This window comes from Pseudophryne corroboree, chromosome 5 (assembly GCF_028390025.1).
Source record: "Pseudophryne corroboree isolate aPseCor3 chromosome 5, aPseCor3.hap2, whole genome shotgun sequence".
Lineage (NCBI taxonomy): Eukaryota > Metazoa > Chordata > Amphibia > Anura > Myobatrachidae > Pseudophryne > Pseudophryne corroboree.
Window position 1 is genome coordinate 146,955,624 of NC_086448.1, and position 18,455 is coordinate 146,974,078.

Genomic DNA, 18,455 nt, shown 5'->3' on the forward strand with positions numbered 1-18,455 from the left:
GGCACCGAGGGTATTTACCAAGGTTATGGCGGAAATGATGATACTCCTTCGAAGAAAGGGAGTTTTAATTATCCCGTACTTGGACGATCTCCTAATAAAAGCGAGGTCCAAGGAACAGTTGTTGGTGGGAGTAGCACTATCTCAGGAAGTGCTGCACCAGCACGGCTGGATTCTGAATATCCCAAAGTCACAGCTGGTTCCGACGACACGACTACTGTTCCTGGGTATGATTCTGGATACAGTCCAGAGAAAAGTGTTTCTCCCGGAGGAGAAAGCCAGGGAGTTGTCATCTCTAGTCAGAGACCTCCTGAAACCAAAACAGGTATCAGTGCATCGCTGCACGCGGGTCCTGGGAAAGATGGTGGCTTCTTACGAAGCAATTCCCTTCGGCAGGTTCCATGCCAGAATCTTTCAGTGGGACCTGTTGGACCAGTGGTCCGGATCGCATCTTCAGATGCATCGCTTAATAACCCTGTCTCCGAGAACCAGGGTGTCTCTACTGTGGTGGCTGCAGAGTGCCCATCTTCTAGAGGGCCGCAGGTTCGGCATACAGGACTGGGTCCTGGTGACCACGGATGCCAGCCTTCGAGGCTAGGGGGCAGTCACACAGGGAAGAAACTTCCAAGGACTATGGTCGAGTCAGGAGACTTCCCTTCACATAAATATTCTGGAACTAAGGGCCATCTACAATGCCTTAAGTCAAGCAAAATCCCTGCTCCTACACCAGCCGGTGCTGATCCAGTCAGACAACATCACGGCAGTCGCCCATGTAAATCGACAGGGCGGCACAAGAAGCAGGATGGCGATGGCAGAAGCCACAAAAATTCTCCGATGGGCGGAGACTCATGTACTAGCACTGTCAGCAGTGTTCATTCCGGGAGTGGACAACTGGGAAGCAGACTTCCTCAGCAGACACGACCTCCACCCGGGGGAGTGGGGGCTTCACCCAGAAGTCTTCCAGATGCTGGTAAACCGTTGGGAAAAACCACAGGTGGACATGATGGCGTCCCGTCTCAACAAAAAGTTAAAAAGATATTGCGCCAGGTCAAGGGACCCTCAGGCGATAGCTGTGGACGCTCTAGTGACACCGTGGGTGTACCAGTCGGTTTATGTGTTCCCTCCTCTGCCTCTCATTCCAAAGGTATTGAGAATAATAAGAAAGCGAGGAGTAAACACGATTCTCGTGGTTCCGGATTGGCCAAGACGAGCGTGGTACCCGGAACTTCAAGAGATGCTCTCAGAGGACCCGTGGCCTCTACCGCTCAGACAGGACCTGATACAGCAGGGGCCCTGTCTGTTCCAAGACTTACCGCGGCTGCGTTTGACGGCATGGCGGTTGAACACCGGATCCTAAAGGAAAAGGGTATTCCGGAAGAAGTCATTCCTACGCTTATTAAGGCCAGGAAAGATGTTACGGCAAAGCATTATCACCGCATATGGCGGAAATATGTTGCATGGTGCGAGGCCAAAAAGGCCCCAACAGAGGAATTTCAACTAGGTCGATTTCTGCATTTCCTGCAAGCAGGAGTGAATATGGGCCTAAAATTAGGCTCCATTAAAGTACAGATCTCGGCTCTGTCGATTTTCTTTCAAAAAGAACTAGCTTCAGTACCTGAAGTTCAGACTTTTGTAAAAGGAGTGCTGCATATTCAGCCCCCGTTTGTGCCTCCAGTGGCACCTTGGGATTTTAAAATCACATTGGTTTGAGCCACTAAAAACCGTGGATCTGAAATATCTCACTTGGAAAGTGGTCATGTTGTTAGCCTTGGCTTCAGCCAGGCGAGTGTCAGAATTGGCGGCTTTATCATGTAAAAGCCCTTATCTGATTTTCCATATGGATAGGGCAGAGTTGAGGACTCGTCCCCAATTTCTCCCTAAGGTGGTGTCAGCGTTTCACCTGAACCAGCCTATTGTGGTGCCGGCGGCTACTAGTGAATTGGAGGACTCCAAGTTGCTAGACGTTGTCAGGGCCCTGAAAATATATGTTTCCAGGACGGCTGGAGTCAGAAAATCTGACTCGCTGTTTATCCTGTATGCACCCAACAAGCTGGGTGCTCCTGCTTCTAAGCAGTCTATTGCTCGCTGGATTTGTAGTACAATTCAGCTTGCACATTCTGTGGCAGGCATACCACAGCCAAAATCTGTAAAGGCCCATTCCACAAGGAAGGTGGGCTCATCTTGGGCGGCTGCCTGAGGGGTCTCGGCTTTACAACTTTGCCGAGCAGCTACTTGGTCAGGGGCAAATACGTTTGCAAAATTCTACAAATTTGATACCCTGGCTGAGGAGGACCTGGAGTTCTCTCATTCGGTGCTACAGAGTCATCCGCACTCTCCCGCCCGTTTGGGAGCTTTGGTATAATCCCCATGGTCCTTACGGAGTTCCCAGCATCCACTAGGACGTTCGAGAAAATAAGAATTTACTCACCGGTAATTCTATTTCTCGTAGTCCGTAGTGGATGCTGGGCGCCCATCCCAAGTGCGGATTGTCTGCAATACTTGTACATAGTTATTGTTAACTAAAGGGTTATTGTTGAGCCATCTGTTGAGAGGCTCAGTTGTTTTCATACTGTCAAACTGGATATAGTATCACGAGTTGTACGGTGTGATTGGTGTGGCTGGTAAGAGTATTACCCGGGATTCTAAATCCTTCCTTATTATGTCTGCTCGTCCGGGCACGGTGTCCTAACTGAGGCTTGGAGGAGGGTCATAGTGGGAGGAGCCAGTGCACACCAGGTAGTCATAAATCTTTCTAGAGTGCCCAGCCTCCTTCGGAGCCCGCTATTCCCCATGGTCCTTACGGAGTTCCCAGCATCCACTACGGACTACGAGAAATAGAATTACCGGTGAGTAAATTCTTATTTTTTTTTTGCTTTGATTTAGTCAGGATTTAGTCAGTGGACCTTGGTTTTCATTTTAGTCTAGTTTAGTCATGAACTAACTGTTGTCGATGATTACTTATAGTCAAAATTATCAACAAAATGAACACTGCTTCTCAGCCTGCTATTACTGTACATATGCTTGATGAAGCAATCATGATTACTGACCAATTCCTTGCCAAGCTGGCATTGTAGCTTTTTGATATAGTGTTGGCCAAGTGTGTTTGGCTTTGGACATTTTGATTGTAAGGCTTTGTTTGTTCTCCAGGTCTGTTTTCTAGTCTTATGAGGGAACAGGCCAACATAAGTCACGATGGTCCTAAGTGGATAGTCCTTGATGGCGACATTGATCCTATGTGGATTGAATCCCTGAATACAGTTATGGATGACAATAAGGTGAATAAAACATGGCAATGATTGTCTATTTCTACATTCTACAGTTGTAGAATATGTGTATTTTTGCCTTCATGTCTATGGATATCGGTGGTGGAAATCTATAGGATCTTTGGTTCTCCAGCTTTTCAGTGACCTATCCTTTTAAGAGAATTCTGAAGAATGAATCTGAATCCTCACTCGCTTATTATAATTAATCATGTGATGTTTAAATAAAAATTTTGACGTGTAGATTTTTGGTTGCATTATTAAAAATTAGCATACAGTAAAGTTTATTTATTCTATGTAGGTCCTGACACTCGCAAGCAACGAGCGAATCCCTCTAACTCCAATGATGCGTTTGGTTTTTGAGATTCATCATTTGAAGACTGCAACGCCTGCCACTGTATCTAGAGCAGGAATCCTATATGTCAACCCCCAGGACCTTGGCTGGAATCCGTAAGTAACTGGAAAAATACAGCTGAGTTGTGTAAAAATGAAAAAAATAAAAATAAAATTATACTGTTTAATTAAAACGTGTATTTCTCAAATAAATAATATTTTATAAAGCTCATATTGGTCATTACCAGCAAGTCTCTGAATACTGCTGTGATAGAGCTCCAAACTTAGTAAAGTCTCCACTGCAGTGCAAATGGGCCTATTCAGGGTCCATATTTCAGCAGTTGTCCAGAAGTCCTGCCGTTTCATGCAGTTACAGGCTATAGTTTGTATTTGTAATTCAAATGGTTAATATCTTGGTACCTTTGTATATAGCAAACAAACGGATTTATTACAATCTTGCTTTATGCAATTGTTACATACTCTTCAATTTTTTGACTGCCGTTTTATCCCCATATCATATTGTGTAAGTTACTAGACATATTGGCAGCAAGATTTCTGTATCGGACATGGAGTGTGCTCAGAGACCACCCATGGAGGTGACCAGCAAAGATTTACCCCTGTAATGAACTTGTAATGTGTACAGCTGTCCCTAGCTGTGATGTTCGGCTACACATCACCTAGAATTAAATCTGCCTCTAGCTCTCATGTGTCTCATTTTTCTTGGGACAGTTCTGACTTTACCAGGAGGCATTATATTAAAGAGGTTGTTAGCTTTTGGGCAAACCCTCCTTAAAACCTACACCACCATGTAGCAAATAGGTGGTGCCCTCCAAACCTTTTTACACTAAGCCAAAAGCCTCGGGAACCATCCCTAACTCTTCAGTGGAGCTCTTTTGAAGTAGAATGAACAGATATAGTCATCCAGACTTAAGAGCAGTGAGTTCTGGCTTCCTGGCTTGAGGTAACAGGGGGATAGGGTAGTTACTGTAGATTAAGGAGTAATCTTAAAGTGGAAAGTCTTTTTAGCACAGATGAGGACAATGTTCTGCTATAATGATTATAGTTGTGCATCTGCTCTGAATGAGATCATCACCATTGACTTGGTTCAACTTTTCTGTTGCCCTCTGTCAGGTATGTGGCCAGCTGGATAGAAACCAGAAATAGCCAAACTGAAAAAGCCAATTTGACTATTCTGTTTGACAAGTATGTGCCCCTGTGTCTGGAGCAGTTCCGCGCCGGCCACTTTAAGACCATCACGCCCATTTCAGAGAACAGCATGGTGCAGGTAAGAAGCTTCACCTTCTAAATTGTTGATAATGACTAACAGACCTGATTGACTAAGGGGTCTATTCATGAAGCAGTGAAAAGAGTGGAGAAGTGAGCCAGTGGAGAATCTGCCCATGGCAACCTATCAGCTACTCCGTACAATTGTATAGTATGCAAATTATAAATTTTACTTCAATGCTGATTGGTAGCCATGGGCAACTTCTCCACTGGCTCAGTGCTCCACACTTTTCATTGCTTCATGAATAGACCCCTAAGTTAAATTTGCTAGTATTTTGTTGACTTATATAGGTCTGACAAGTTTTCTGAAGAAATGCATTAAAATGCTGTGTGACCACATCTGCCATCTGTCCTTTGTACCGGCACCGTTGCCTCTGCAGTTAAGGAGCAATCAGACTCTATATACAGATGTAGCCATGCTCATCTTACTGCGATGCATTATGTTGCATCACGGCATGCTTCATGGTGTGCCAGGCTGTGACTAATCGAGCATGGCTACATCTGTATTATATTTGTTGGATAATCTACTACTGAATAAAGTGACACATATTTGTATCTCTCAGTAACCATAAGTTAAACATATTAATATGTTGGTTTATGAGAGGATTTAGAATGAAAATTAATTTTGCATCTACATAGTAAATAACCCCCTTAGGCTGAAAACTATTTAGTTGTGCCATCTGTGTCTGTAGCAAATAATTTCACATTTATACAGACACCTTTTAAATGAAGATGTTATCATGCTGCTAATCGCAGTGATAGAAAATCTCTCAATATTTATCATATAGGCCCTCATTCCGAGTTGTTCGCTCGCTAGCAGATTTTAGCAGCATTGCACACGCTAGGCCGCCGCCCTCTGGGAGTGTATCTTAGTTTAGCAGAATAGCGAACGAAAGATTAGCAGAATTGCTAATAAATAATTCTTTGCAGTTTCTGAGTAGCTCCAGACGTACTCCTAGATTGCGATCAGCTCAGTCCGTTTAGTTCCTGGTTTGACGTCACAAACACGCCCTGCGTTCGGCCAGCCACTCCCCCGTTTCCCCAGCCACTCCTGCGTTTTTCCCTGGCACGCCTGCGTTTTTTAGCACACTCCCGGAAAACGCTCAGTTACCACCCAGAAACGCCCCTTTCCTGTCAATCATTCACCGATCAGCAGTGCGACTGAAAAGCGCCGCAGGATCCACAGCAAAACTGCTAAGTTTTTAGTTAAATAACTAAGCGCATGCGCCTTGCGTGCCTTGCGCATGCGCATTTTGCAACAAATGGCAGCATAGCGAAAATCGGCAACGAGCGAACAACTCGGAATGACCCCCAAAGATGTAACTGGTTGGGTGGTAAGAGTAGTCTCACAGCCCGCCAGGCCAGGCAATGTATCTGTGCATGTGTGAGCTGGCTTAGTGGGAGTGGAAGCCACAAATGATATGAGAGAACTTTTTTGCAGATATTTTTAGATCTTCTGTTAAATCGAGCATATTAATACATAATGTGAAGTCTATTGTAGAATCTAGTCAATAAGTAATTGTGAATATGAAAGGCCTGCTTTGTGTTTCTTACTCTATTCTCCGTCCCCTGTAGACTCTGTGCTCTCTACTGGACTGTCTGTTGACCCCAGACAATGTCCCACCAGACTCGGCAAGAGACTTATACGAGTTATATTTTGTCTTCGCCTGTATCTGGGCCTTTGCTGGGGCCCTGCACAAAGACCAGGTTTGTTGTGACAGTTTGGTTGATGATATTTATGTGTATGCATTTTAGGCTATAGCAAATAGCTTTGTCTTATGTTTAACAGTGCATCAAAAGAAGCGTAGCATATTCAGATGGTGAAAGCGTATTCATTCATCAGTATGACTGTAAGAAGGGTGAAATATTCATGCACATGACATCAAACACGGCAAGGTCTTTATGTCTGCTCGTCACCATGTAATTTTCCTTTATTAACTTTCTCTTTCTCCTACTCTTGTGTAATTGCTTAGTCTTTTGTGTGTTTTCCTTCTTGATATTCCCATCTTTTCTTTCATACTCCAGAATAAGGTTGGAGAGAACAAAGATGATCAGGCCCAACCAAGTTACAATGGGAACACTTTTTCTGAGAAGGGGGACTCAATTTTCCATTACACTGAGCTCTCTTACAACACGAGTGTGTACTGCGCTACCTCTACAGTAATCCCCATGCACCTATCCCATGTTTAATATTTAGAGCATATATTACATGAATATTTTTTTTTTCTACCTTTATGTGTTTGATTTTTCCCCCCCACTTAACATCTTCCTGTTCCGGCAATGTAGGTGGCATTTGCTTTGCAGATAATGCTCAGACATAATGTGACTATTACTTGGGGTGGGAAGGGGCGAATTGGCCCACCATGACAGATTCCGATGGGCCAGTTCCATATCCCCCTCAGCCGGGCCGATTCACACTCAGGCTGGGCTGGCTCACACTGCTTCCAGTACTTGCGGTTCATTGGAATGCAATTCGGAAGTTAGGCTAGCGGGCGCTTCCAGGTGCCGCTAGCCGTAAAAAGTGGTGAAGCTGTTCTACCAACGGGTGACCTGGAAAAATGTAACCAGCCCAGCAGCATACTCTCTCTGGCCGCGGTCAAAGGTCTCTTCAACGAGCCCGGGAGCAGCAGCATAGCGATGGTTGGAGCCGGGTTCACTACACCCGCCGCCACCCTTCCTCCCGCACCCTCAATGAACTGTCTAGAGCGGCGACTGAGCACTGAAGGGGACCGGCAGAGAGGTTATTTTTAATTACATTATTTGCATTATAATGATGGTGTAAGGGTTAGGGCGTCCCCCGTCACAGTGTATCGTTTGGGGACTGGACAGGAGCAGGATGTACTTTGTTCTCAGGATGCCAGCTGATCAGGCAGCACTCACGGCCAGCCCTGGGACAATCTCTAATGCAACGTCCTTCAGCCCTACAGCTGCCCAATGTCTGTCCATGATGATGGGCCTATTTATGTAATACAGTGTCTACGTATGTAATGCGGAGGCTTTATATGTAATGTGGTACTATACTTATAATGTGGTGCTATTCATGTAATAATGTGGTGGCTATGTATGTAATCAGGGGTGGAATGGCCACTGGGACAGATTCCACTGCGCTGGTCCCCTGTGTCTGTGTTTCACTACTTGTGTGTGCTCCCTCCCTGTACTGTGCTGTATGTAGTGTATGCTCCCTCCCTGTACTGTGCTGTATGTAGTGTGTACTCCTCCTCCCTGTACTGTGCTGTATGTAGTGTATGCTCCCTCCCTGTACTGTGCTGTATGTAGTGTATGCTCCCTCCCTGTCCTGTGCTGTATGTAGTGTGTGCTCCCCCTCCATGTACTGTGCTGTATGTAGTGTGCGCTCCCTCCCTGTACTGTGCTGTATGTAGTGTGTGCTCCCTCCCTGCACTGTGCTGTATGTAGTGTGCGCTCCTCCTCCCTGTACTGTGCTGTATGTAGTGTGTGCTCCCTCCCTGTACTGTGCTGTATGTAGTGTGTGCTCCCTGTACTGTGCTGTATGTAGTGTGTGCTCCCTCCCTGTCCTGTGCTGTATGTAGTGTGTGCTCCCTCCCTGTCCTGTGCTGTATGTAGTGTGTGCTCCCTCCCTGTCCTGTGCTGTATGTAGTGTGTGCTCCCTCCCTGTCCTGTGCTGTATGTAGTGTGTGCTCCCTCCCTGTCCTGTGCTGTATGTAGTGTGTATTCCCTCCCTGTACTGTGCTGTATGTAGTGTGTGCTCCCTCCCTGTACTGTACTGTATGTAATGTGTGCTCCTCCTCCCTGTACTGTGCTGTATGTAGTGTGTGCTCCCTCCCTGTCCTGTGCTGTATGTAGTGTGTGCTCCCTCCCTGTCCTGTGCTGTATGTAGTGTGCGCTCCCCCTCCCTGTACTGTGCTGTATGTAGTGTGTGCTCCCTCCCTGTCCTGTGCTGTATGTAGTGTGTGCTCCCCCTCCCTGTGCTGTATGTAGTGTGTGCTCCCTCCCTGTACTGTGCTGTATGTAGTGTGTGCTCCCTGTACTGTGCTGTATGTAGTGTGTGCTCCCTCCCTGTCCTGTGCTGTATATAGTGTGTGCTCCCTCCCTGTCCTCTGCTGTATGTAGTGTGTGCTCCCTCCCTGTCCTGTGCTGTATGTAGTGTGTGCTCCCTCCCTGTCCTGTGCTGTATGTAGTGTGTGCTCCCTCCCTGTCCTGTATGTAGTGTGTGCTCCCTCCCTGTCCTGTGCTGTATGTAGTGTGTATTCCCTCCCTGTACTGTGCTGTATGTAGTGTGTGCTCCCTCCCTGTATTGTACTGTATGTAATGTGTGCTCCTCCTCCCTGTACTGTGCTGTATGTAGTGTGTGCTCCCTCCCTGTCCTGTGCTGTATGTAGTGTGTGCTCCCTCCCTGTCCTGTGCTGTATGTAGTGTGCGCTCCCCCTCCCTGTACTGTGCTGTATGTAGTGTGTGCTCTCTCCCTGTACTGTGCTGTATGTAGTGTGTGCTCCCCCTCCCTGTACTGTGCTGTATGTAGTGCGTGCTACCTCCCTGTACAGTGCTGTATGTAATGTGTGCTCCTCCTCCCTGTACTGTGCTGTATGTAGTGTGTGCTCCCTCACTGTACTGTATGTAGTGTGTGCTACCTCCCTGTACTGTACTGTATGTAGTGTGTGCTCCGTCCCTGTACTGTGCTGTATGTAGTGTGCGCTCCTCCTCCCTGTCCTGTGCTGTAAGTAGTGTATGCTCCTCCTCCCTGTACTGTGCTGTATGTAGTGTGTGCTCCTTCCCTGTACTGTGCTGTATGTAGTGTGTGCTCCCTCCCTGTACTGTGCTGTATGTAGTGTGTGCTACCTCCCTGTACTGTACTGTATGTAGTGTGTGCTCCGTCCCTGTACTGTATGTAGTGTGCGCTCCTCCTCCCTGTCCTGTGCTGTAAGTAGTGTATGCTCCCCCTCCCTGTACTGTGCTGTATGTAGTGTGTGCTCCCTCCCTGTACTGTGCTGTATGTAGTGTGTGCTCCCTCCCTGTACTGTGCTGTATGTAGTGTGTGCTCCCTCCCTGCACTATGCTGTATGTAGTGTGTGCTCCCTCCCTGTACTGTGCTGTATGTAATGTGTACTCCTCCTCCCTGTACTGTGCTGTATGTAGTGTGTGCTCCCTCCCTGTACTGTGCTGTATGTAGTGTGTGCTCCCTCCCTGTACTATGCTGTATGTAGTGTGTGCTCCCTCCCTGTACTGTGCTGTATGTAGTGTGTGCTCCCCACCCTGTACTGTGCTGTATGTAGTGTGTGCTCCCTCCCTGCACTGTGCTGTATGTAGTGTGTGCTCCCTCCCTGTACTGTGCTGTATGTAGTGTGTGCTCCCCCTCCCTGTACTGTGCTGTATGTAGTGTGTGCTCCTCCTCCCTGTACTGTGCTGTATGTAATGTGTGCTCCCTCCCTGTACTATGCTGTATGTAGTGTGTGCTCCCTCCCTGTACTGTGCTGTATGTAGTGTGTGCTCCCCACCCTGTACTGTGCTGTATGTAGTGTGTGCTCCCTCCCTGCACTGTGCTGTATGTAGTGTGTGCTCCCTCCCTGTACTGTGCTGTATGTAGTGTGTGCTCCCCCTCCCTGTACTGTACTGTATGTAGTGTGTGCTCCTCCTCCCTGTACTGTGCTGTATGTAGCGTGTGCTCCCTCCCTGTACTGTGCTGTATGTAGTGTGTGCTCCCGCCCTGTACTGTGCTGTATGTAGTGTGTTCTCCCCCTCCCTGTTCTGTGCTGTATGTAATATGTGCTCCTCCTCCCTGTACTGTGCTGTATGTAGTGGGTGCTCCCCCTCCCTGTACTGTACTGTGTGCTCCCTCCCTGTACTGTGCTGTATGTAGTGTGTGCTCCCTCTCTGTACTGTGCTGTATGTAGTGTGTGCTCCCTCCCTGTACTGTGCTGTATGTAGTGTGTGCTCCATCCCTGTACTGTGCTGTATGTAGTGTGTGCTCCCTCCCTGTACTGTGCTGTATGTAGTGTGTGCTCCCTCCCTGTCCTGTATGTAGTGTGTGCTCCCTCCCTGTACTGTGCTCTATGTAGTGTGTGCTCCCTCCCTGTACTGTGCTCTATGTAGTGTGTGCTCCCTCCCTGTACTGTGCTGTATGTAGTGTGTGCTACTCCTCCCTGTACTGTGCTGTATGTAGTGTATGCTCCCTGTACTGTGCTGTATGTAGTGTGTGCTCCCTCCCTGTACTGTGCTGTATGTAGTGTGTGCTCCCTCCCTGTCCTGTGCTGTATGTAGTGTATGCTCCCTCCCTGTACTGTGTTGTATGTAGTGTGTGCTCCTCCTCCCTGTCCTGTGCTGTATGTAGTGTGTGCTCCCTCCCTGTACTGTGCTGTATGTAATGTGTACTCCTCCCTGTACTGTGCTGTATGTAGTGTGTGCTCCCTCTCTGTACTGTGCTGTATGTAGTGTGTGCTCCCTCCCTGTACTGTGCTGTATGTATTGTGCGCTCCCTCCCTGTCCTGTGCTGTATGTAATGTGTGCTCCTCCTCCCTGTCCTATGCTGTATGTAGTGTGTGCTCCCTCCCTGTACTGTGTGCTCCCTCCCTGTCCTGTGCTTTATGTAGTCTGTGCTCCCTCCCTGTACTGTGCTGTATGTAATGTGTGCTCCTCCTCCCTGTACTGTGCTGTATGTAGTGTGTGCTCCCTCCCTGTACTGTGCTGTATGTAATGTGTGCTCCTCCTCCCTGTACTGTGCTGTATGTAGTGTGTGCTCCCTCCCTGTACTGTGCTGTATGTAGTGTGTGCTCCCTCCCTGCACTGTGCTGTATATAGTGTGTGCTCCCTCCCTGTACTGTGCTGTATGTAATGTGTGCTCCCCCTCCCTGTTCTGTGCTGTATGTAATGTGTGCTCCTCCTCCCTGTACTGTGCTGTATGTTGTAATGTGTGCTCCTCCTCCCTGTACTGTGCTGTATGTAGTGTGTGCTCCCTGTACTGTGCTGTATGTAGTGTGTGCTCCCTCCCTGTACTGTGCTGTATGTAGTGTGTGCTCCCTCCCTGTCCTGTGCTGTATGTAGTGTATGCTCCCTCCCTGTACTGTGTTGTATGTAGTGTGTGCTCCTCCTCCCTGTCCTGTGCTGTATGTAGTGTGTGCTCCCTCCCTGTACTGTGCTGTATGTAATGTGTACTCCTCCCTGTACTGTGCTGTATGTAGTGTGTGCTCCCTCCCTGTACTGTGCTGTATGTATTGTGTGCTCCCTCCCTGTACTGTGCTGTATGTATTGTGCGCTCCCTCCCTGTCCTGTGCTGTATGTAATGTGTGCTCCTCCTCCCTGTCCTATGCTGTATGTAGTGTGTGCTCCCTCCCTGTACTGTGCTGTATGTAATGTGTGCTCCCTCCCTGTCCTGTGCTTTATGTAGTCTGTGCTCCCTCCCTGTACTGTGCTGTATGTAATGTGTGCTCCTCCTCCCTGTACTGTGCTGTATGTAGTGTGTGCTCCCTCCCTGTACTGTGCTGTATGTAATGTGTGCTCCTCCTCCCTGTACTGTGCTGTATGTAGTGTGTGCTCCCTCCCTGTACTGTGCTGTATGTAGTGTGTGCTCCCTCCCTGCACTGTGCTGTATATAGTGTGTGCTCCCTCCCTGTACTGTGCTGTATGTAATGTGTGCTCCCTCCCTGTACTATGCTGTATGTAGTGTGTGCTCCCTCCCTGTACTGTGCTGTATGTAGTGTGTGCTCCCCCTCCCTGTTCTGTGCTGTATGTAATGTGTGCTCCTCCTCCCTGTACTGTGCTGTATGTTGTAATGTGTGCTCCTCCTCCCTGTACTGTGCTGTATGTAGTGTGTGCTCCCCCTCCCTGTACTGTACTGTGTGCTCCCTCCCTGTACTGTGCTGTATGTAGTGTGTGCTCCCTCCTTGTACTGTGCTGTATGTAGTGTGTGCTCCATCCCTGTACTGTGCTGTATGTAGTGTGTGCTCCCTCCCTGTACTGTGCTGTATGTAGTGTGTGCTCCCTCCTTGTCCTGTATGTAGTGTGTGCACCCTCCTTGTCCTGTATGTAGTGTGCGCTCCCTCCCTGTACTGTGCTCTATGTAGTGTGCGCTCCCTCCCTGTACTGTGCTCTATGTAGTGTGTGCTCCCTCCCTGTACTGTGCTCTATGTAGTGTGTGCTCCCTCCCTGTACTGTGCTGTATGTAGTGTGTGCTCCCTCCCTGAACTGTATGTAGTGTGTGCTCCTCCTCCATGTACTGTGCTGTATGTAGTGTATGCTCCCTGTACTGTGCTGTATGTAGTGTGTGCTCCCTCCCTGTACTGTGCTGTATGTAGTGTGTGCTCCCTCCCTGAACTGTATGTAGTGTGTGCTCCTCCTCCCTGTACTGTGCTGTATGTAGTGTATGCTCCCTGTACTGTGCTGTATGTAGTGTGTGCTCCCTCCCTGTACTGTGCTGTATGTAATGTGTGCTCCCTCTCCCTGTACCGTGCTGTATGTAGTGTGTGCTCCCTCCCTGTACTGTGCTGTATGTAGTGTGCGCTCCCCCTCCCTGTCCTGTGCTGTATGTAATGTGTGCTCCTCCTCCCTGTACTGTGCTGTATGTAGTGTGTGCTCCCTCCCTGTCCTGTGCTGTATGTAATGTGTGCTCCTCCTCCCTGTACTGTGCTGTATGTAGTGTGTGCTCCCTCCCTGTACTGTGCTGTATGTAGTGTGTGCTCCCTCCCTGCACTGTGCTGTATGTAGTGTGTGCTCCCTACCTGTACTGTGCTGTATGTAATGTGTGCTCCCTCCCTGTACTATGCTGTATGTAGTGTGTGCTCCCTCCCTGTACTGTGCTGTATGTAGTGTGTGCTCCCCCTCCCTGTTCTGTGCTGTATGTAATGTGTGCTCCTCCTCCCTGTACTGTGCTGTATGTTGTAATGTGTGCTCCTCCTCCCTGTACTGTGCTGTATGTAGTGTGTGCTCCCCCTCCCTGTACTGTACTGTGTGCTCCCTCCCTGTACTGTGCTGTATGTAGTGTGTGCTCCCTCCCTGTACTGTGCTGTATGTAGTGTGTGCTCCATCCCTGTACTGTGCTGTATGTAGTGTGTGCTCCATCCCTGTACTGTGCTGTATGTAGTGTGTGCTCCCTCCCTGTACTGTGCTGTATGTAGTGTGTGCTCCCTCCCTGTACTGTGCTGTATGTAGTGTGCGCTCCCTCCCTGTCCTGTATGTAGTGTGCGCTCCCTCCCTGTACTGTGCTCTATGTAGTGTGTGCTCCCTCCCTGTACTGTGCTGTATGTAGTGTGTGCTCCCTCCCTGAACTGTATGTAGTGTGTGCTCCTCCTCCCTGTACTGTGCTGTATGTAGTGTATGCTCCCTGTACTGTGCTGTATGTAGTGTGTGCTCCCTCCCTGTACTGTGCTGTATGTAATGTGTGCTCCTCCTCCCTGTACTGTGCTGTATGTAGTGTGTGCTCCCTCCCTGTACTGTGCTGTATGTAGTGTGTGCTCCCTCCCTGTACTGTACTGTATGTAGTATGTGCTCCCTCCCTGTACTGTGCTGTATGTAGTGTGTGCTCCCTCCCTGTCCTGTGCTGTATGTAATGTGTGCTCCTCCTCCCTGTTCTGTGCTGTATGTAGTGTGTGCTCCCTCCCTGTACTGTGCTGTATGTAGTGTGTGCTCCTCCTCCCTGTACTGTATGTAGTGTGTGCTCCCTCCCTGTACTGTGCTGTATGTAGTGTATGCTCCCTCCCTGTACTGTGCTATATGTAGTGTGTGCTCCTCCTCCCTGTACTGTGCTGTATGTAGTGTGCACTCCCCCTCTCTGTACTGTGCTGTATGTAGTGTGTGCTCCTCCTCCCTGTACTGTGCTGTATGTAGTGTGTGCTCCCTCCCTGTCCTGTGCTGTATGTAATGTGTGCTCCTCCTCCCTGTACTGTGCTGTATGTAGTGTGTGCTCCCTCCGTGTACTGTGCTGTATGTAGTGTGTGCTCCCTCCCTGTCCTGTGCTGTATGTAATGTGTGCTCCTCCTCCCTGTACTGTGCTGTATGTAGTGTGTGCTCCCTCCCTGTACTGTGCTGTATGTAGTGTGTGCTCTTCCTCCCTGTACTGTGCTGTTTGTAGTGTGTGCTCCCTCCCTGTACTGTGCTGTATGTAGTGTGTGCTCCCTCTCTGTACTGTGCTGTATGTAGTGTATGCTCCCTCCCTGTACTGTGCTGTATGTAGTGTGTGCTCCCTCCCTGTCCTGTGCTGTATGTAGTGTGTGCTCCCTCCCTGTCCTGTGCTGTATGTAGTGTGTGCTCCCTCCCTGTACTGTGCTGTATGTAATGTGTGCTCCTCCTCCCTGTCCTGTGCTGTATGTAGTGTGTGCTCCCTCCCTGTACTGTGCTGTATTTAGTGTGTGCTCACTCCCTGTACTGTGCTGTATGTAGTGTGTGCTCCTCCTCCCTGTACTTTGAAACATATAAGGTAAAAAAAAAAAGGGTTTGTAGAATGAAAAATCAATAAAATCAGAAGTAGATTAAAGGCATGACTGCAGTGTTAGTACACACTGAAAGTGGGCATATCAGTCCTTGTGTATTCAGACATGCAGATGTCCATCAGGGAAGGGCATTGTAGCAGCATATGCATAAAGTCGCAGGTAAAAATTAGCATAACGTAAAGCAAAGGAGGCCCCAACTGTGTCTATCTCAGAATCAGGACCTCTGAGGAGTGACCCCGCCCTCTTGACAGGCCCCTCCCCCTCAACAGACTCTGCCTCCATTAGGGCTGCTTCCATAAATTTCCTGGGCTGGTGTTCGATCCCAATCCGCCCCTGGGTGTAGCTATTCTGCCTGCTATCCTAACTGAAATGGGTTTTGACACTTGCAGACTTTGGTTCCTAATGCATCAACCAGTAAATATTTTAATGAACATCTCCCAGCTTTTAGATCTGCAGACACAACTTTGGTTGTACTTTATTTTTTTTTTTATTGTTCCTCTTTCATGTTTTTATTTTATTTTTTTATTTCAACATCGGGAACCATGTTAGGGGTCAGGAAGAGAAAACCCATTTCTTATTTTCTGCCAGAACAATTCTGATTGGCTCCTACCAGTGTACTGCAAAGATCCCTTACAAATGCACATAGGGTTTACCAGCTTGTGTCCACCATTAATTCTTACAATACCTAGGAATAGCGACAGTTGATCTAGGTTTCATATCCTAGAGACAATAGCCCTTTAATAGCGAGTAGTATTTCTATGGCTACAAATCTACGTGCAGGTTTGTTTTTTATGTAACAATATAAAAAAAATATGATTGACCCCTTTACTGGGTGACCAACTACTTCTCACAGGGGTTGCATAAGATGTACAGCATTTATATATCTGTCCTTGTGGTAGCCCGGCAATTAGCGTATCTCTGTAGCTGGGGAACTAGGCTTCAGTTTGCAGTCTCTAGGAAGTCCCTGAGAAACATTTAAAATTCATAATTAGAAACTCTTGTATGGGAAAATATCCGAACCTAAGAAGGGTCATTAACAACAGTGAAAAGTGCAGATCGGCAGCACAAACGCTGTTCAGCGTCACATGAATTTTGATGAGCAAATGCACTTGTTTAACCTATATAAGAGCATTGACTGTGTGCCATGGTAGCAGTGTCTGCAGGGGGAGTGCTGCAGCATCTGATGACTCTGGGAGAATCTGGATTACTCCCTGCTGAGTGCAGGCTAGTATCATCGATATATTTCTGGTGATGATCCCATGTGCTTATAAAGTTATATGAGACTTCATGTTTGTTCATGATTATTTTGAGGAGTAGAGAAGCTGCATTTATGGGATACTGCCTGATTACCAGGAACCACTAAGCATTTTCTCCCTCAAAGTAGAAGGTGACCAGCCGGCCTCAGCCTACAGTACACTACCTTCCTGCACTTTTATGGGAAAGTGCCTTTCTACCAATGGAATTAGAGCACACAATAGTGACCCATAATAAAGCAGCTCTGACGTGTGGTCTAGATAAGAAATAAATTAGCGAAAAGAATTACGGGGGTCATTCCGAGTTGTTCGCTCGCAAGCTGCTTTTAGCAGCTTTGCACACGCTAAGCCGCCGCCTACTGGGAGTGAATCTTAGCTTATTAAAATTGCGAATGAAAGATTAGCAAAATAGCGAATAGACACTTCTTAGCAGTTTCTGAGTAGCTCGAGACTTACTCGGCATCTGCGATCAGTTCAGTGCTTGTCGTTCCTGGTTTGACGTCACAAACACACCCAGCGTTCGCCCAGACACTCCTCCGTTTCTCCAGCCACTCCCGCGTTTTTCCCAGAAACGGCAGCGTTTTTTCACACACACCCATAAAACGGCCAGTTTCCGCCCAGAAACACCCACTTCCTGTCAATCACATTACGATCACCAGAACGAAGAAAAAACCTTGTAATGCCGTGAGTAAAATACCTAACTGCATAGCAAATTTACTTGGCGCAGTCGCACTGCGGACATTGCGCATGCGCATTAGCGACTAATCACTCCGTTGCGGAAAAAAATACCGAGCGAACAACTTGGAATGACCCCCAATGCTAGTAACTAAAAATGTAGTAAACTTAGTGCATCTGCCCCTGTAACCGTTCTATTTATAACTGTGCTCATCAGAACCACATGAACGTGTCACGTCTGCTTCTCGCCCCCAAAGTGCATGTCATTCCAGGTGGTGTAATGAATATTTACAGTACCAGTGATGTACGGTGAGGTCACGGGCTGGGGAGGCACTGGTTTGTTTCAGAGCCAGATGTACACACACATATATGAACCCAATGGTTGACATGGGCATTATACAAAGGTGCAGCATTATACACTTTGTTACTAGACAGATAATAATAATGAATGTGGGGAGCGGGCCTGCCCAATTCTCCCCTTGCCCAGCCCCAGCAGCCACTCACCATCACGTTTCCCTGCATGTAAGCTGTCTTGATCATCAGCTACTTCTTCATGTTGGCCACTCCTGGTTGGAGGGTGCTGGAGAACTTCCAGGTCACCTGATACTGCATCAGCCACGCCCTCCTCAGTTAGGCAGATCAGATGCCTCCTCCCCTTATGCTGTGTTTTGCCTTCGTATTGGCCACAATACAACCCCGTCCCCAGCTCCAGGCAGCGTCTGACTATCACAGAGGGGAGGCCGAGCTCATAGCTGCCCCCCCTCTGGTCTCTCCCTGAAACCCCCTGTATGTCCAGCGGAGCATTGCAAATTTGTATCTTATTTGTATTACTGTAATCATTTTTATAGTCAAAACTCTGGTGTATGACAGGGGAGGCTCTGCCTACCCTGACTGCACGTCACAGATATTACTCACTCTTTGTCACTTCTTAGTTAACTTCTAGTGGGTGCAACTAATTGCCGTTCTGATAGTTAAGGGCTAGCTTTATTATATTACATTAAGTGAGGATTTACAGAGCATTATTTTTGGAGACAAATGGTACACAGCTCACATTTATTGAATGTAGTGTTCTATAGTGTTGGTATAGTGATGTTTTATTCTATACACTGCATATGTCAAGCCGGCCCTGGAATTCCACAGTTATCACAACCAGAATTCAGGCTCCTTGTCATTTGCAAGGCAGAGAATTGGGCACATTACAAATAGAAATGTACTGAACTACTGTGTATTATGATCTCCTGAAGTATTTTATTTTGCTC

At 47.7% G+C, this 18,455-nt stretch overlaps 1 protein-coding gene across 3 annotated transcripts in view; it reads left to right on the forward strand.

Moving 5' to 3' along the window:
• DNAH11 (dynein axonemal heavy chain 11) overlaps positions 1–18,455 on the forward strand; it is a 561,376-nt gene that overhangs the window by 343,802 nt on the left and 199,119 nt on the right. For all 3 annotated transcript variants that reach the window (XM_063921780.1, XM_063921778.1, XM_063921781.1), the window contains 4 exons: positions 3,145–3,272; positions 3,559–3,707; positions 4,722–4,875; positions 6,450–6,581. In XM_063921780.1, the coding sequence (XP_063777850.1) occupies positions 3,145–3,272; positions 3,559–3,707; positions 4,722–4,875; positions 6,450–6,581 (563 nt within the window). The remainder of the gene's footprint in view (positions 1–3,144; positions 3,273–3,558; positions 3,708–4,721; positions 4,876–6,449; positions 6,582–18,455) is intronic.